The 20,046-nt window shown below is 44.3% G+C and overlaps 2 protein-coding genes across 3 annotated transcripts in view; both read left to right on the top strand.

The window, feature by feature from the left end:
- The first annotated feature begins 1,526 nt into the window (after positions 1-1,526).
- pkig (protein kinase (cAMP-dependent, catalytic) inhibitor gamma) lies at positions 1,527-15,185 on the top strand. Of its 2 annotated transcripts, none has more exons than XM_031566027.2 (3): positions 1,527-1,755; positions 13,836-13,986; positions 14,272-15,185. In XM_031566027.2, the coding sequence occupies exons 2-3, from the start codon at positions 13,836-13,838 to the stop codon at positions 14,352-14,354; spliced, it is 234 nt and encodes a 77-aa protein (XP_031421887.1). In that variant the 5' UTR covers positions 1,527-1,755; the 3' UTR covers positions 14,355-15,185. The 2 variants fall into 2 exon arrangements, with proteins under 2 accessions (XP_031421887.1, XP_012690562.1); XM_012835108.3 differs by having other exon boundaries at positions 1,542-1,755; positions 13,823-13,986.
- Positions 15,186-16,023: 838 nt separating this feature from the next.
- The window catches only part of zgc:136971 (S9 family peptidase), an 11,839-nt gene continuing 7,816 nt past the window's right edge, over positions 16,024-20,046 (top strand). The window contains exons 1-4 of the mRNA XM_031566026.1: positions 16,024-16,293; positions 16,525-16,648; positions 16,777-16,903; positions 17,224-17,299. Of these exons, the coding sequence (XP_031421886.1) occupies positions 16,276-16,293; positions 16,525-16,648; positions 16,777-16,903; positions 17,224-17,299 (345 nt within the window). The 5' untranslated portion in view covers positions 16,024-16,275. The remainder of the gene's footprint in view (positions 16,294-16,524; positions 16,649-16,776; positions 16,904-17,223; positions 17,300-20,046) is intronic.

A 20,046-nucleotide genomic window follows, 5' to 3' on the forward strand; every position in this document is an offset into this window, starting at 1 on the left:
TTGCATTAGCCACTCATATATGTTTAACACCCAAAGATGGTTTGCCTTAATCAGAGATGGGGATAGTATAGTTAACCATCAAATGACCTCCTGAATAGGAAGACATTCAGCAGCCCTCTGTCTGGACAGCTACAAATCTTCACTCTTGGTGGTCTAAACTGAGCAATATTCATGTGTTTCTCTTCATACTTTTCTTTGCCTTTCCTCTTGCCTACCCAGTCAGTCTTAATATAAATAGCCAATCTGTATGTAAACTACTCTTAGATGTATAGACTTATGTATACTAGATGTATAGCCAATGCAGTGTAAGCAACTTGTAGAGGGGATCTCACTGTAAACTCCACGGTTGTTTTTCTGTGCTCATGTGTTGTTGCCACACACCTTGTATGTTCCCTGTCACATGTGTACACACAAATATTATTCTGTCCTGTCAGTCAAGGCACTGCTAAAGAGCAGGGACTGACCATGACAGACATCACCAAGAACTGGCTGTGAGTTCTCCATCTTGATCACATGCTTCACCCAAACAATGTGGTCATTCAAAACCTGCCACTGTGTTATCTCCCTGCCTCCTTGCCAAAAAGAGAAAAAAAACATGAAAGGAACTTTTTATTTAGTATTTGTACAGATTCACCTTTATATTTAACATTTTTATTTTTTCATTGTCATGTATTGTTATATTGTTTATTGTCCCTGACGGGATATATATATTTTTGTTATTTATGATAACCAAGTAAGCTAGCTTCTGTCCGTTGAGATGTGAACAGGAATAGTTTTCAATAAGTGTGGTATGCGGTCTGCTTCTCAAAACACAAACAGAAACGACCAGGATATCCTAATAAAGCCCTTCACATATATAAGCATCGGATTCATGTATTGGAATGTGGCATGACTGATTTAGTGTCCCAATCATTTAAAGACATACCCTGACAATTTGCTGCGAATTAGTACGTCTGTGCTACCGCAGATATATGCATCTCCGTTATATATGCATCTCCGTTAGAGGGCGTCATTGCAAGTTTAGATAATATTGCGTACTCCAGGCTTGCCAATTATATCCTATCCCTGTAATTATTGATACAACTAAAGAAACGACATAGGTACATTTCAGATTCATGTTAAAAGTATGACCAAGTAGTAAAAGAATAGTCCCTGATCCTCGAACTAAGACACCGGTATAATGTTGCCCTGTTAGGAAACATTTGTGATTTTATTGTCTCGTTACACATTTGAAATAGCATAAAAGCTGTGCGAGGTCAAAGACAGTACTCGGGGTGATTCGTGACGTCCCTGTTTAATCTAAATAGACGTGAGGGGAAAACGTCCATCTGCATCAATTCAACGCCTCGTAACATTCAAACGATATGTTATTCATCACAGATTTGTAAAGTGACGCTCTCGGTTTCTGAACACTGGGTAGCATATTTCTTTGACAGTGTTTGCACGAGGTATTTGACACAGAGCAGAGCCCCCACCGGCGGCAGCGCCCGGGTTCAGCGCGGGAGCGTGATTGGCTATGGGATAACTCCATTTTGGAAACAGCTGTTTAAGGACGTAATCCCTTGCTTTGTCTTCAAGGGGCTGTCCATGAAACAGTACGCCTGCGAACACAACTTCTCTTCTCCTTCACCGAAGACGCTTAACATAAATCTGCCGAATCCAGTCGATATGAATTTAAATAGGACTTTAAACTTTACAGGGGGACATCCCTAAGCTTGCGTTGTAACAAGTGGAGGAAACTCGATCGGGACCAAGGTTAGTCGTTACATTGTTGCAATGAGTGGCGAAGTGTTCTCTCTCCATAGGCACTTGAGACAGTATTCTATGAACGGCATTTTCTGTCGTAAATTATATAATTAACGAATGGTGTCGTGCATTTTGGTGTGGATATAGAGGGTGGAATCGAACAGGAGTGATTTGTTATGCCTTTGATGCACGCATCTGTGCGTGACTGTCGCTCCAAGTGCAAACCGCTTTGAAGTGGCGGTTTTTCAGAGGTATGTCCCTTTTAGTTAAAGTAGGCTGCATTTGTATGTTCCAGAACTCTTAGAATGTATAAGCCAAATGTCGAGGGTGTCAATCCATATTTATCCAAAACAAACTGCGTCGCGTAAGTGGTGCCACCATGAGAGCATGAGTGGGGGCGGAGTGGGAGCGGAGTCTGATCACCCGCCATGCGCTCTCCCGGCAGCGTTTCGTGGAGACGAGGCAGTGCGTTGGTTGCAAGTCCTTTAAGAAACAGTCATTTGATAAGTCTTCAGCCGGAATAAATAAGCACCCTTTTGCACTGCTTCCGTTGTTTCACGTTATTATACAAGACACACTGTTGGTGTTTTAGTTTTTACGACCACTGCATTTCCCACTTGCCCGGACTTGACGTCTGCAGAGCCGGCAGAACACAGCTGTCGTCTTATTTTAATGTGTTGAAACCGTGAACTCTCTGGCATAAAGCGTGAGGCAAGTGCCCAGCCAGGGGATCCTTGCCAAGAGATCCAGAAAAAAACACCATGCAGGGTAAACAAAACCCTTGTCCTCTGGAGATTTGATTTGTAAACAACATACATCTGAAGGGCTGTTGTCCTCTAAATCTGCTGTCACCTCTCACTACTCAACTGTTCCAGTGGCACCCTGTGGTATGTGGCACAGATCCAAAACCTTCCCATCAGAGTAGGGCCAGATCAGTAATAATCTGATGCTATTTGTCAGGGTTCTCAATGGTGTAAATGTGTGGGGAAAAACAAATGTGTCAGCAAACTCCTGTGTACATTCGACTCTCAGTCCAGGGTAATTCTTGTCTGGCAAAGTGTCATGACGGCAGCGTTCCATCAGACAATGCCATCTGGGGGCTGGGCGGCAGGTGCCTGGTTGCTCCTGATCTGGCAAAATGTGAGCCGAGATGCTGCAGGCCTTTTGTCACTGGCCACGCAAGTAGCTGGTTGAGGCTGTGTAAGGTGGCTCTGGAGGCCGTATGACCCATTTTCTTCTGGAGAGGGAAGGAGGGCAGCATTTTTGTGTGACGCAAATGCTCCCCGAAGGTCAGAACAGGAAGTTGTAATTGCCTTGCTCCACACTGAAGTCACCATGTGGGGGCTTGAAGATATCTGCTCTTGGATCCTCTTTTAGACACTTTCATTTTCCCAAGGAGACCCTTTTAATTAAAAGCTTGCCTCACAAACACACACCTCAGCTGTCTTTGTAATGACCCAACCCTCGAATGAATGCATTGCTTAAAAGGTGTATTGTTGAGTGGACAGTGATGCACCAGGGCTGGTCTCTGTGTAGTGACCCAGTTCTGAAGTTTATAAGCTGACCTACAGATCCAGTGATGATCTATATGCAGTGAGCCAGCTGATTTCCCTGACAGTGCCCCATGTGCCACCTGGCTACTGCGTTTTAGAGGTCATCTTCCTGCAGTGACTTGCTGAACTGTCTGAGGTGCTGCTGATCTGACCACAGTAATGTGCTTGATGTAAAGATGCTGTAAGCAAACATTTTGGAATACTTCTGGAGTACTCCGACAGCCATAACCTGGCTTTACAAACTGATGCCTATAAAAACGCCCTTTGTCTACGGCAACTGAAGTTCAATGTAATCTTACGGTTTAAACAAATCAGGAAACAAATCAGGAAATCCAAAGTGATCGGCATTCCCGTCCTTCAATTACATTGTGTATACTCTGCAAATTAACGGAAGGGGATGAACTCCGAGGCTGGCTAAGTAGTGGCTTAGTCTTATGGATGTTAGCAAGACATCATGCCTTTTATGGTTGAGGATTAGAGGCCACTTGCTGGGTCCTCTCTTTGCTAGATAAAGAAACCTGGCATGCCTCTCTTATCAGTCAGGAGCAGAGAAGTGACTGCTCAAAGGCATTTCCCCAACCCTTCTACTGTTTCCAGAACACCTCTGAACTGTCACTCAAGTTACAGCTTTCTCCTCATCTGATGGAACTCCTGCTGGGTTTGAAAAATGAGGCTGTCATGTCACTCCCGTCAAGGCTGGGATTTTGGTGGGTGTGGGCTTTGATTCTTAGGAAGTGCCTTTGTGAGGTTACCACTTTAAAACGTGGAAGCCACTGGATTGAATTCAATTCTGTTGAAGTTTAAATGCCAACAGCATGAGGTCTGGATCTGAATGGCAGGAGCATGAGGTCTGATTTTGAGTGACGGGAGCATGAGTAAGCATTCCCTGGCCAGTGCTCAGCCTTCAGCTACAGCTCTCACTTCCCTGTTGATATTGAACACTACATCAACAAAATAGTTTACCAGAGTGACTGGAGCAATACTTGTGCATGTAAACCTCCATTTCCCCTTTGAACTTTTATCAGGATCATTAAATTCAACATATTTCCAGGATGGATGATTCAAGAAGCCTTTCAATGAAATGATCTGCTCACTCCCTCATCTTATAAATGGCCTAATTTGGTTGATTCAGCATTGGCCAGAGAGCTAATACTATTACTAAATGGCTTCCTTGCTAATGCTGTGGGAGCTTAAAAAGTTGCTGAATTGAAGGAGCCACACTGCATCAAAAATATTTTCATTAGTCTCTTGTGGCTGTCTTTGTGTGCCAGCTGAGAGCTTTTTGTGTATTTGTGCTGTAAATGTAATTGTGTATTCATGTTTCTGAGGCTTTTAGCAGTGTTTTTTCTTCTTTGTCTTTGTGTTTTGAATGCATTTGTAGTGACGCTGTGCTGGTGTATGGACCGCCGTAATTGCAGTGTAACTGCAAGGTTTGGAAGGGAGGCTTAATCAGCATGTAATGAAGAGGCCAGGCAGGCTGTAAATGATTAACTCCTAGAACTGTTAACATAACTGAGTCTCTAGATCACTGGGGGTTTTGTCATTGCATTACCTCCTCGAACTCCTCACAAGAGGCCTTTGTGATGTTTGCACTGCTGTGTTTGATCTTACACAGGTGGGTGTATGATGGATGGCTGCATCTTGCATATGTGGGTGTCTGGATGGTATAGGAGCTCTGTGATGGGCTTGAGGAGACTTAGCTGAGGGGTGGGCGGAGAGCGAAACTTAGATTAGTAGTCTCCATGTGACTGATGAGGTAATTGTAACCATAATGGTTCTCAAGGTTAACACTTCATGAAAGCTTTCAGTGTGCACAAAACAGGCATTGTGTAGTGTAAAAGCCTTTTCTGTTGAACCACAAGCACACTGAGAGGCAAAGGAAATGTCACAGTAAATCCCTCGTGTCTAAAGTTGGTTCTCACTGTGCACCAGGCAAATGGCGCTGTCCATTAAACAGATAAGAAGAAATGAACACACACCCATATTCAATATAGCTCTAATGATAATAGAAGGCAGCACACAGAGGCCAGAGGTTCAGTATCTTCTCTGATAACGGGCAGTCATCTTGGAGACTGGAGCCATGTCTGCATGCAAACATCAATGCCTGCCTATAACTCTATGTATTTTCCTTGTTATAGGCTTTTTACGCTTGTCTTTGATATGGTAGGAATCTATTGAGTGAGGATAGTTTAGTTGTAGATTAAAGTGGGAAGATGGTTTCTTCTCATTATTATTATTTAAAGTACTTTAAGAGGATGTGTGCAGTAATATAATATTGGCACTAATGCTCTTGACAGGAATCCCCACCCCTCGTACTTGGGGTGTGACTACAGAATTCCGCCTTTTCCAAATGCGAGTGAATCATTTCTGTTCTAGAGTTCCTCTAGCTGGTTATCTCTCTTGGCCATCTAATGTAGACTCAGTGGAACGTGTAATTCTTGTGGAAGTGTTACTTGTATATCGTTCTGTCTGCATCACCACTTGTATATCTTTCTGTTCACCACTCACACTGGTGGATAGGGCACAGAATTTCTCCCTTCAAAGCTGCTGTCCTCTCTCCTGTCATTGCCTCTCTAAGAGTTTAAGCCAAGAATCAGCCATCTACTCTCTCACAGTTTATGACTTCTGGTTTCAGAGTACACAGAGATGATAATATTTGGACCATCAGACATCCTCTTTAACTATGTTTGGCCTGCTGTTTACTAACTGTTCATGCCACATCATCAGCTATGTGACTGGTCATTTTCCTGTCCTGCGGCTGCCTAAATAGAAGGACCTGTAAGGACAAGCTATGAATCTGTTATGTTCCATAGTCCCTCACAGCTGCCTGCAGTCCACACTAGCACGCAAAGAATGCAGAAAAAATTGATTCTGGCGCTTGGAAGATGTCATCTGGAAGTACTGACCATATTTAGTAAGCACAATAAACACCCAGGCATTCCTTGCTCTTGTCCTCTCCCTCTCCTCCCTTCTCTCTCTTCCTTTCAATGGGAGTACAAAGTTCCTGTTTTTCCTCCCTCACGCTGGTCCATTTAAACTCCTTTGTAGGAGAGATTCCAAGCTAACGCTCCTTTGCCACATTTACCTTTACCTGTCGTTTCCTCTGCTAGTCGTTTTCTCCACCTCCTCCTCTTGGAGCCAGGATGACTGGATCGTCCAGTTCCTCTGGGTTTAAATTTCAGCACAAAAGGGCAGCACTGTGTCTGATGATGCCTAATTAGGCGGTCAGGAGGCTTTGTGCGTTTAACTCCAGAGACAGAGGAGGGTGTGCGTGGTGCATGCAAATACTACTGAGTTTGGGACTGACCAGGCTGCTTTCCTACGGTCAAGTTTTACTCTGGCTGTGTCCGACCACAGGCACAAGTCTCCCACGCTGTGTGGTGAGTTAATGTTTGGGTGTGTACACCAGTGCTCTCCCTGGAAAATACCATTATGGTTTTTTGAAGCTCTGGGGCATTTAACAATAACAAGCAGGTCTCTCTAGTAGTTCATCAGCAGTTGACACAGGTTCTGATAATATTGACTGGGTTAGTAAACATCAGGAAAACATTAGATCAGGTCAGTTTATGAAGTACCCAGAGCTATTGCATGACATAGTTGTTTAAATAGATCAAGGTTCTAATAGATATAGACATTTGTGATATGCTCCCCCCTCTTTAAAATGAATTAATCATATTGGGTTAATATCGGTGCACTCTGTTTTGGGCTCAGTGTCCCTTGGATTGGTTCACTGTGTTGAGCTGGATGTGGAGTATTGTGCTGTTTTGGATTAGGTCTAAATCAGCTGTTGTATGATGGGGGGTTTTATTTCCCTGGGTGTGAGCACCATGTTGGATTTGGCACTATTTGGTGGCATAAAACTTTCCCCAAGTAAGTCTTTCTGACCTCCTAAAGTTGTGCGGTTTTGCTGAAGAACTTGCAAAAGCATAAACTTCATGTTAACTCTTGCAGGAGTTGATTCGATTCACATTCCCATTTCAGTGGCAACAGCTGTGGCAACAACAGTTTGGGGCAGCTGGTCTGAAGACAGGGGTTTTGGGTCTGTGTGATGGCCACGACTCAGGTGTACAGTGATGGTAAGCTGACACCCACTTTCCTCTGACCTTTTTGCACCCAGACCCCCCCCCCCCGTAGAATACTGATCTGAAGCCCTCAGAGAAATAAGCTGTGGGAGACGGCCACCAGACCCCCCCCTGTAGAACACTGATCTGAAGCCCTCAGAGACATAAGCTGTGGGAGACGGCCACCAGACAACGCCCTGCCTGTTTGCTGCCCCCTCTCTCCACCCACAGCCTGTCGCTGATGCACAAAAACGGTCTGTTGTATCTGTTGGTCCCAAACTCATGCCTTATTGAATCAAGGCTGATATTTTTAGCCTCCTGCGCTAAATGAAGTGTTGTCCTGTTATCGTATGTGCAACATCTTGACAGTCACTGAATTGTTGTCACTGAATCCCCCTCTCCACACACATACACACAGTTTTTAAATCGTAACTGCATATGATCAATTTCTTACTCAGTTTTTGTAGAGAACCCACCCTCAATTTTGATCTCCATTAAGCAACTAATATATTTCAGAAGTCTCCTAACATTTAGACTAAACCATAGAATTAGAAACAGCTGAATGGACATTACTATTCTCAATGACAATATATTCTACCTCCTGGAATAGGAAGTCAATTAACCAATGGGCCTATTGATCACTTTTTCCTATATTGATCTTCCCATTACTATTATTATTAATGACAAACTACGGGCATAAGATCCGTTTGTGCATTAGTTAGTATCCATAGTCAATACGTGTAATGGAGGTCCCTTACACCGTAGGATGTTCTCTACCCAACTCTGAGTCCTCTTGGCAGTGGGGTTGGCTGAGCCCAGGCCAGTGGTTCTCAAATGTTTTTTGTCATTCCCCACTTTGAACAAGGGGGCCTTTTCAAGCCCCACCTGTCCCTCATCGCTCCCATAAAATGGTAGGCCAAGCTTAAAATTGTCAATTATTGAAATAACCTCAAGTAATAACAAATAGCATCTTATTTAGGTCAGCAAATGTATATTGCTTGGAGTGATTTCATGTTGTAGTGTATTGTTGTTATGGACACGCACACATGGACAGATTATGAAACCATGAGTCAGGACGTGTAACAAAATACACAGCTTCTAACCACAAATAAGAGATACATTTAAGCCACCTCTGATATTAACAAATACAAAGTCTAAAAACAATTGACAGCAAGCAAAGTTAATAACAGAGACTTCACGCAGAGGCTCTGGTTTAGGGCCCCCCTGAGCTCAGGGGCCCTTGGGCCTGGGCCCAGTAGGCCCGTTCGGTAATCCATCCCTGCACGCACACAGTATTCGCCTTATTCACACGCGCCGCCATTTTGAAACGAAAACGAGGCTTGGTTGGGTAAACCCGACCGGAAGTCATTCTCTACCATACGAAGATAGATAGATAGATGGATACTTTATTAATTCCGAGGGAAATTTTGGAAGAGTAATGATGGACGGAGAATGGACCACACATCTTCTGCCCTTGCGGCATTAATAGATTGTTTTTTTACAACTCACCGTCAGCATCATGTTTATTTACTTGGCTAGCTAGCAAATGGCAGCTAAGTTATACTGTCAGAATTGATAGCACGAATGAGTCAAATTTGTAAAATGACAGGTGATTCATGGCATCTTTACCAGGATGATCTTGTGAATAACAATGCTTTTGCAGTCAGAAAGAGAGAGAGTGGCAGGGCAAGTGTGAGAGCGGGGGCCGTTCCCTCCATGAGAAAGAATGAGATCCCCTACATGGTCAAGGTAGCTAAGTTAGATGTTACAGCAACAGAAGGGAGGAATTGCTAATTGCTAACGAGATGCTAGCGGCGAAATCTAGCCTAGCGAAACCTGTTGAAATGTGCTTACTTTGACACTATGACAAACTAGTGAGTCAACGACTTTCCTAACACAGTCAAACATCAAGCAAGTGCAACACAAGACGGCAAATAAGCGACTTACTAGTTTGGCAGACAGTAGTAACCTGGCGTCTTAAGGCAAACTTACATAACGCAGTAGGCTAATATGCCTACGGACCCTGGTATGACAATAGCACAGAGGCTATTCTCCATATTAAACGTCATTGCAGCGCCCCAATTTTTTTAAGCTGTTTTTTTTTGTTGTTGTAAAGGTTAGATTGCTAATCCTTACCCTTACCCTAAAGTACAATAGCTAAATACAGTTACTTTAAGGCAAAGGAGTTCCTCACCTTCAGAGGCTGTTCAAAGGTTGCTCATGTTGAGCTTTCTGGCACACACATTCCATGGTATGTTTGGTGCATTTCATAATAGCCAAGTAAATAAACATGATGCTGACGGTGAGCTGCAAAAAATAATCTATTAATGCCACGGTTATAGGGGGCAAGAGCAGAATATTTGTGGTCCATTCTCTGTCCATCATTACTCTTCGTATCGTAAAGAATGACTTCCGGTCGGGTTTACCCAACCAAGCCTCGTTTTCGTTTTCAATATGGCCGCGACGTGAATAAGGCGAATTGTATTTCTTTCTGTTGACGGACTTTTACTTTGACATCATACTCGTCTCGTGGGATAGGGAACAACTGTGACAGTTAGTAACGCACATACCTAGTAAGTTTTTTCGCTGTCTCACCCTGTGATAAATATGTTTAAGTGACCTATGTTTAAATGTTATGAACTGTGTTAGTTCGTTGAAACGTGAAATGTAATTATTATACATTTAGATACGTTACGTTCTAATATGTGACCGTTAGGCTAACGTTAGCGTTAGCACACCATTCATTCATAACTCCGTTGGTGGCTAACGTTAGCACTTTTTAGCCAGCTGTGCTGTAATCTGTTGTTGCTCTGATTCTTGGTGTAATTAATCTAATAGTAACTTGCTGTGTTTAGTTAAGATACCTTCTTAGTATTTTCCGTTTCTTGTGTATTATTGTTTCATACATAAGTTTTCGCCTGACATCAATAAAGGAGCAAGACGCTTGCTACCTGGCTCGTCAAGTTTGGCTGACTGTTGAACTGACTGTCAACACACTGGACGGGTAAAACACGTAGCGAGAATAGTACACAGCCCTAACTAAACTAAACTGAAGTTTTTTTTTTTTTGAATTGTCCCGCTGCAATTAATACGCCGACGTCAATCAAAATATATTGTCTACAGGAAAGCATGCCATAAATCAGGGGTAAAAAAAAAAAAATCTCCCGTTCATGGCGTCCATTCCCGCCCCACCTGTCACGTCTCTGCGCCCCACCAGTGGGGCGCCCCACACTTTGAGAAACGCTGGCCCAGGCGAAGCGGCAGAACTGGTTGCACTGGGGCGTTCAGTGATGGATCAGTGATGGTCTGGAGGAGTTTCGAGAGCAGGTGATGAGTCATGAGGGGGAGCTGCTCGCCTGAACTCCTCTGGCAGAAGCATGGGTCACCCCTCCTCCCACTGGCCTCAGCCACACACACACTCACACACTCACTCACTCACTCATCACACGGGCAACCCAGAGCATGGAGAAACACTCTTGCCTCTCAAAAGAAAGTTCCTCTTCTGGTGAGTGAGCCTACACAGCCTTGCGTGTTTAAGTTGAACAGGAAGTGCTGCTGTGTGACTGGCGACTATGGTTCCCCTCAGTCAGGGTTTGTTTTAAGCTGACACTTGAATAGCTCTGGGTGTTGCTGTGGTTTTGTGTGATGCATCACGAGACTCTGACTCATGGGAGCTGGGATCCTTTATGATGCCATATTCACACAAGGGGGGGGGGGGGGGATTGGTGTATGCCCCCTGAAGCCCTACAGCACACCACCCACCGCTGAAAAAGGGGAAAGATATTTGAGGCTAGCGCTTCCCAGCAGCAAAGCAAAAGAAAGGCAAAGCTCTCTTTATTTACACGTTAGCCCAGGAAGCTGGAGCTGAGTAACAATGCAGGGGTTGGCAGAGGAAATCCAACTCCCCTGCTCCAGATCATACGCTGATCCGGTTCTCAGCGGCTGACATCATGAGAGCCAGCGAAGGGGTGTGCTCCAGTCCGCCCCCGTAACCCCCCCCCAGTTTGGGGCTCCCCAGGCTGACTGCTTCCGCTGAATGTGCCGGCCTCGTGACTCCCTTAAGCTCTTGCACCTGGAGCTCTTCCTCCTGCTGAGTTTAAGACAACACAGGCCATCGGCAGCTAATTGCACCTCGCCCTGAGAAAGCAAGCTGATATGAGCAGGCCATGAAAAGAGTTTTCCCCCCTCGCTCTCAGGAAACTCTGCGATTCAAATGTAATTTCTGCTTGCGGCAACAATCAAAGGCTCAAGGTCTAATGTCACTTGATTGCTTGCTTAGGGTGGTGGCTTTGGCTTTTCCTGCAGTCCCGCTGAGCCCTGAGTGCATTGCCCTCGTCATTAGTCACATTAAACAGATACTTATCCACTGCAGGAGAAGTCTCACTCTCTGGGCTGTGGCCAGGGCCCAGGAAGTGCACTGCAGTAATGGAGGGCGTGGCTGGCACGGGGCACAGCGTGCGCGGCTCATCTCCTCTTATTAGACGGGCAGCCGGCAGAGACGGGCCCCACTGGGACTCCTCATGCTCAAAGCTCCCACTGTAATGGCTGCTGTGAAAATAGATCCGTTCCCTCACGCTGCTCTGTAGGTAAGATCACTCTTTTCCCACCAGGATGGCGGTGCTCTCTCTCTCTCTCTCTCTCTCTCTCTCTCTCTCTCTCTCGCGCGTGCGCTCTCATTTTCTGTCACCCTCACTGGTATCTCACTCTCTCTCACTCCCACTCTCTCTTACTCTCTCTCGCGCTCTTGTTTTCTGTCACCCTCACTGGTATCTATCTCTCTCTTTCTCTCTCCCCCTGGATTGCCCGATCAGCTGCTCATAGCAGCCTTATCTCCTCAGTCACCAAAACACTTAAAGGGCTCTTTCCTACTAGGGGACATGGTAAGAGGGTGCTGTTAATGCTAGCTCAAGTGCCTCCTCAGTGCTTCTCTTAATGGAACTTGTTGCATGTCCCCGAATGCCTCAGGGATTGGAAGTGGACTGCTGGACAGAGGGGTCTGTGTGGGCTCCTTTGGTCCAGATAGAGTTTGAATGTAGATTAGCTGTGCATGACTGTAGAAACGGGCTACATGAGACCTCTGAGAGTAGTCTGATGCCATGACTAAGCAGCAGAAAATGGGCTGGACAGACCATGCTTATTTCTGGGTGTGGGGAGCACAGCTAACTGTAGCGTTATGGTCCTGGAGCTGTGTGTGTGTGTGTGTGTGTGTGTGTGTGTGTGTGTGTGTGTGTGTGTGTGTGTGTGTGTGTGTGTGTGTGTGTGTGTGTGTGTGTGTGTGTGTGTGTTGTCGGTAGTCCCTGGCAGTGTGCGGAGACTCCACACCTGTGACGCCCGTCCCGCTGGGCTGCTGTCAGCTGCAGCTTTGTCTGATCATCTTTTTCTGTTTTTCCTTTACAGCTGTCGGTCTCTCTCTCTCTCTCTCTCTCTCTCTCTCTCTCTCTCTGATCACTGTCGCCCTTGCACCTAGAGCGATGCAAGGACAGAAGGGTAACAGAGAAAGTTAAGCTTTTCTTTGTCAATGATGAATGAATGGGTTAAGTCTCTCAATCTCTCTCTCTCCTTTGTCTCTTTCTTCCAGCACTCTCTTTCTCTCTCTCCCTGTCGAGTGGGCAGCTGTACAGTCTTTCTGTAGTTGGCAGGATCCATGACCCACTTCCAGAGGAAAAAGAGGAGAGGCGGAGAGAAACTGAGCTAATGTGAGCTCTGAGCATTTCCCTCTGGATTACTCTGCCTCTCCCATCTACTCAAAGCACACACACACACACTTTCAGACTCTCTCACACAGCTTTATTGATCTCTTTATTGACCAGCCTACCCTTTATCTCCTTTACCTGCCCTTTTGGATAGTGTGTATTGAGCACTGAATGTGTTTGTTGGGCAGTGAGGGAATACGAGTTGGCGGGTGAAAAAAAGTGAGACGATGACGTTACAAGGAAGAGGAGAAGTGCGTTGGGTTTGTAAACAATTGTGGGGGTGAGCTTTGGAGTTCATGGAGGGAGGATGAGGGGAGAAGACCTGTTGCTACTGCTTGCAGTGGCTGGAATGGTGTGCTTTTCAGGGAACTTTCTTTGTTGTGTGCTTTGTTAATGTGGATATATATATATATTTTTATCATGACTGGCAGGACAATGGCCCTTTGAGCCATGAACGGGTTACAGATTTCAGGTGTGGGAGTCCGTGAACTTGTGAACAGAGCCATTCTGGCCATTCTTTCAGTGTGTGAAGAAACTGTGGGACGGGAACAGTTATGGAGATAAACAGGAGGAGATTTTGACATGAAACACCAGGGATGGCAGAATCATTAGTGCACACGCACACACACACACACTCAGGCACACACATACTTCATCTTTCAGAGGAAACATCAATTTGAAATGTCATGACCTTTTACCATTTCTCTCTGTCTGTTGCCTGTCTCTCTCTCTCTCTCTCTCCTCTCTCTTCTCTTTGGTGGAATGGTAGCTGTGATGGACAGATGATGGACGTGGAGGCATCATACTCCGAATTTATCAGTGGTGACCGCACAGGCCGCAGAAACGCTGTTCCTGACATCACAGAGGAGGCTCAGGAAGTGGGCACCAGCGACCTTAGCAAGGACATGGCCCAAATGGACCTCAAACCCACAGGTGTGTGTGTGTATACACACGTGTAAGAAACAATAAGGGGGCTATTTTCAACCTCTACTCCAGGAACTGGGTATGGGTAATACCCAAAGATTGTTCAAAAATGTAGCGCAGCCAGAACAGTGGCTTACATTTTGTCCAGACAAAAATACATTTTTATAGTCAGTTTTTAAATTAAGTCCTCATTAAAATGAATCATTTACTTATTGAGGACAGGGAGAAGCGGTAGGGACTGAAATTCCCAGGTGGAGGCCCTGTGTGAGTGTGCTTGACTGATGTGTTTTTCAGAGGCAGCCTCCACTGCGGCTCCACCTCCAGAGGCAGAGGCATCCGGAAGCCAGGGGTCGCAGGGGAACAACGGACCTTCCTAAAGCCCGAGACGGAGTAGGGATGAAGAGGAGACTGGAGGGACAGTCAGTGATGGGCAGAGGAAAGAAGGATTCCTTTTGATCTGAGTGACTAGTTTCTCCCACAGACTGCCCCCATGTGGCTTTCCACCAATGGCGTGCTTCGTTGTCTTGGACTGTACTCCGGAGCTCGACATGGACTGGCATTACAGCTCTTTAAAGTGAGCTTATTTTTCCTGCCAACATCACACAAAAGCACAGAGTGTTTGTTTTATATCTTATCTCTTTTTTTAATTGAACCTTAATACTGTCTGTTATATATGAGAAATAACTTCAATGCATATTCATACAGTATCTATGAAGTTTTGTTTTTCCAAGTGAAAGTTTGAAGTTGCGTCCCCCTGTTGTCACGGGATGGAAGTTCTGCCTTGCTCTTGTGCAATGGGATGTGCTCGAGCCTCCTGTGTCCTTTTCTAAATGTGTGCTGGAGCCCTAGTAGACTGTTACAGAATGGCATGTTAGCTTGATCTGTCGCAGTACGCGCCTTGCAACCTCACTGTCCAGCTGGAACCTCTGTGTTCTGTTCCGGAGCAGAGGTGGAGCCCCCTGTGCTCTAAAATGGAATGGCACTCAAGTTCATGACCCAGTTTTTTTTTGCTCCTTGGTGATTCTGTTGCCAGAGAATGCGCTGTAGGGAACATATTTCATGTTATTCAGTAGAGTTGCTTTTTTCATCCGTATGGAACATGCTGTGTTCACATACAGGCAGTCTGGGCATCAGAGGCGGTGAATAACACTGCTTTTATTTTATGTTTTTACTGTAACAACCTCAGAATAAAAGACAATTTCACTGGAGTGTCTTGTTACTTTAACCCCTTCTACACACACACACACACACAAAACCAACACTGGGAGATGCTATACACAAGCTGGTATTCTAAACTGTTACAGACATTGAAGGTTTTTATGCATTGAGAAAAAAATGTAAAGCAAAAAAGAGCTAGAATTAAGTCAGATGATCTCATCTGCAAATGTTTTGACAGCAGTTATAAACTAAGCTAAATTTATGTGGGGTTATCAAGTTGCCAAACTGTATTTATGTACAATACTGCCCTCTTGTGATGGTAGGAAGCGTGTCATGTATGTTTTTACAACAGGTAACAGTACTTAAGTCAGATTTACAGTTCTTCAGTTTGTTTTACTGAGATTCGTTTTAGTGTGTGGATTTAGCCCATAAATTGGCTAACCGCCAGGAAACGGATGTGTCGTTAAGGACAACAGAGACCACACCTCTGCTTCTTTGAATGTATGGACTTTGAACATGTACCCTAAGTGATTCTGGTGATGGTCTATGGACCCGCCTGCAGTTGTCATGGCAACCATCATCTATTCAGAACCAAAGACTTTGCGTCTTGGTTTCATCTTGTGAAGATATACTTTCCCCGTTAAGTCAATGTGAAGTCAACTTTCAAGCAGTCAGAATGAACTGCCCACATTCGGTTACCGGTATATTGATTGTGGTTAACATAGTTATGCATACGTTTGACAGTGTGACTCAGGTAATGTGATGCATCTTGAAATTAACAGTTATTGTAGGCCTAGCGTTACTCACAGAGGAGAGGAGAGGATGAAATCCATTTTTTCAGAGAAGCTAATGGCTTAAAAACATTACACGCCTGCATTTCAAAACTCCAAAAACATTTTACCGTAGGAAGCAAAATGCAGCTCTCGAGTAGGCGCAAATTGGACATTCCTCACACCTCGTCAAAACAATCTTCTGTTTTGTCAGTATTAACTTTACACACAGGATCGTTTAAACTTGGACACCCCTTCGTCTTTACGCTCGTGGTATCGTCCACTAGGAAGCATGGAGTCCACGGTGATCAGTGATTACTACAATTCCTGCTCAACTCTGATTTCGGTCTTTATCAAATAAGAGACTGCAATGCATAACTACACAGAAGTAAGCCAGTTATTCTTGTTAATACTTGAATGCAGAAAGTGCTATTGCACCTTGATAATGCCACATGCAGGAAACGCACGTCGCAGATGATTCAACAAAAGCTCATTCTTTAATCAGTTACAGAGAACGGAGGACCCTGAATTGCACTTCAGACTGATCCGACTGTATTTTACTCTCATTGGCTCTGTTTCACGAGTGTCCTACCCTTGTCTCTTTCCCATGCATGTACAGTTGGGGCGCGAGGCTATCGCCGCGGTTTTCAGAAACATTGGCGCCTTTCCCACTCCTTTGTCGGCAGCTGTTACTCACGATACAGCCACTGCCGACGGTACACGTTACATCTCCATTTCCACGGGTGAGGCTTGACGGTAGACAGCCGCAACTGCAAAGTCCCTGCTTTTGTGTATGCATTACCTACTTCATCCTTGAGGATGTAGCCTATGTGTTCACACCTCTTTCTGGGATCTTTTCTGCCCGCCGTAGTGTGGAGTCAGGTGGACCATACCAAGGCGGCCCGACTCTGCTTCTCTCAGAGCTGGACTCTCCTGTGTGACCACAAGGGGGTGCTCCAGTGCCTCCCACCGTCTCCCTGCACACACAGCAACAGAGAGTAAGAGTCATGCATCAGGGACAAAATGTATATGCGCTCACAAAACCCTCCCTCACTCCATGAAGCACACAGAGTAGGACACATAATTTGATGTTAACATTAACCTACAGACACTCATACCCTCTAAAACAAATAAGCCATGGACAATAAGGTTGGATGTATAATAAAAAAAGGATTAAAAAAGTGTTGCATGCTCGGGTCTTAGTTACATGCTCAGTGCCACAGCAGTTTCCCCATTACATCCCAGTCCTCTCTACATTTCAGTTAGATTTATATGTGTCTGGGGAAAAGGCCTTTAAACTTTTAACCTGTTTTACCAGGTTGCTTAGCAGCTACTCGACTTCCGGAAGTTATCGGGCTATTGTCAGTCAGGGGTCAGGACACCAGTATCTGGAGGTGAGTACTGAACTAATAGTTTGTATAAGAGAGATACTTTGCCTTTGTCTACAGCACAGACCCTCACTCACTTACTTATGGTGAAGAGCGCTGGTCTGTGTCATCTATCAGCAGTGAGGAAAGGAACTAAGTACATTTACTCAAGTACTGTACTTAAGTACAATTTTGAGGTACTTCTACTTTACTTGAGTATTTCCACTTTATGCTACTTTACACTTGCATTACATTTCAGCATCCTAATATCCTACTTAAGTAGGATTTTTCCTGCAATACTTCTTCCACCACTGTCTATCGGTGTCTCATCAAGTTAAACTGCTAGAAATAATTGTGTCATGTGGGTCGATGGGGATGCCACCTCAGTGTGACTGGAGAGCTGAAGAGAAGATGCTGAGCATTTCATGCTGAGCACACAAGCCTCTTATTAAGGTCGAATTATACTTCTGCGTCGGTGTCCGTCCTCTTTACGGATGGGCGGGGAAACGGATTCGGATGTACTGTTTTTGATTTATACTTCTCCGATGGCTGTGGGTGTTGAAAACAATTCACCGCCAGAACAGTAGGTGGAGCAACGTTTTTTTGTCGCAGACGAGCTACTCCGTGACGTCTTTGGGTGCTAAAAGTCGTTGATTGATTATTGGCCACCTCCCAGCTGTCACTAGCAAGACACTGATTTAGAGCAAGTTCATCAGGTGTAGACACATGGGTCTTGGAAACATGCTACATTTTAATAGAGAGTGTGTCTAACGCTATATATACACTTGAAAAGGCAAACTTATCTCCATCATGGTGGGTATTATTTTTGGGAAAAATAGTAGCAATCTATAACAAAATGATATGCTTATCTTACATACACTACAGAAACTATTAAAAAACGATTCAATGAAATGAATAGGCTACTATCTTGTTTTCTTTGGTATTTTTGTCATATTCAGATTTGCAATGATGATTGCTGGGTAATATGTATGCTGTTGTCCAATGTCAAGTCTCTATTTGATCATGTGAATCATGTGAGGAGACCATATGATATAGATCAGTGTTCCTCAAACTTTTTCAGACCAAAGACCACTTAGCCAATAAAAAAAAAACTCGTGGACCATCTAACTAAATAGTATATCCCCGAAACAACAGGCCTCCTACCCAGACCTGGCGCCAGACAATTGTTAGCGGCACATGATTTTCGCTCCTTTTTTACATAGCCTACCTACCGGTAGGCTAGTTATAGATATGACAATGCGCTAGGCAAAGCATCTGGAACCCTGCTCCATGCGTGACTTGGTTATGTTACAAACTATAGTTCGCTCACAGCCTCATACTCCTATCACACACTCAGGCACACCAATGCAACACAACACAACCAATAAACATAAGGATGAGCATACCGACCACACGACCGCAGTACTTAATTCACTACCAACAGTAGGCCTATAGGCTAGCCGACTGGCATTAATATAGCCATCCTAGTAGCCTAGTCAACTTTTCATAATTAAGAGTTGTCATTATCCAACGTCACACAACACAGAATATAGTTATCATCTTGCTGTCTCTGCAGCGGGAGAAAAAAAACGCTGTTTGAATGCAGCTCTGCAGTGGGATGATGCCCAATGCGGCTGAACCATCTCGCTGTTGCTCCTTCTCCTTGTCTGTGTCAAAGGCTTTCTCATTTCATTTTCGTTTCATTGTCCCTGTCTTAAACCATCAATCCATGACCTTGTTAATAGATTAGGCAATTATTTAATAGATTAGGCTACTACTGACTGTGTTCTCTTCGTTCTGAGTTGTATGTTAGAAATGTGGCAATAATTCCTACTTTTGGCCAATGCGGACCATTACGGGGCACTGGCAGACGGACCACACTTTGATAACGACTGATATAGATAATTTAGGCTCAACATCTGAAAGTCATCTAACCCTAACCCAGACAGCATTTTGCCTATAGACTATAGTCATATAGTTCATCATTGCCTGCGTGTCGGGTCTGGCCAAACATTTATAGCCTACATTATACTCGCTGGGGTGGGGCTGGGACACATCAGCGTGATAAGGCATTGAACATTCCATATCTAAAATATCTTAATAAGTAGTGAAGTCAACGTGTCTGCTTCACATGAAGCAGAAGTTCGTTTATTGACAAATATTTTAAGGACGGCCACAGCGCTTTGAAACTAGGTGTTTATAAGTTACATTATTCAAAGGTGGAAGATAAAAGGCGAGATAATTGCCACGTGTACTTTCTCATTATGTGTGTGCGTTGTCAGTGTTTGTAATACAATGGTGTTGGCTGCAAGTTAACTCCACTCCACGTTAATGTTAACTGAACAAAACTCTACTCATGCTTGCCTCACAGGTGCAATACCACATGCCGTTTAATTGCGTAGAATTGCGTAGAGGCCGAGAGCGGTATTGCAGACAAATTATAGCTCCAACATATTGAAAAAAATAACTGAACTATTTCATTTTTTGGAGCTGTGAACTTAGTTCAAAATTTTGAATGATAAACTATGAACTGAACTAGTTAATTAAAAAAATTGTGAACTATGAACTGAACTAGTTCATGTAGAAAGTGAACTTTCCCAATCCCAACACTGGAACGTGTCTGCTTCACATAAAGCAAAAGTTCGTTTTTGAGAATAAAATAACTTAACAGCCTTCTTCCTGTTGCAGGAATTTGTTTGTGTCCTAGCTGTGACAACGGGATTACAGGTGACAAATGCATCATAAAGCAAGTTTAAAAGAAACTGTCATCTGGA

The sequence above is a fragment of the Clupea harengus genome, chromosome 4 (assembly GCF_900700415.2).
Source record: "Clupea harengus chromosome 4, Ch_v2.0.2, whole genome shotgun sequence".
In the NCBI taxonomy this organism is placed as follows: domain Eukaryota; kingdom Metazoa; phylum Chordata; class Actinopteri; order Clupeiformes; family Clupeidae; genus Clupea; species Clupea harengus.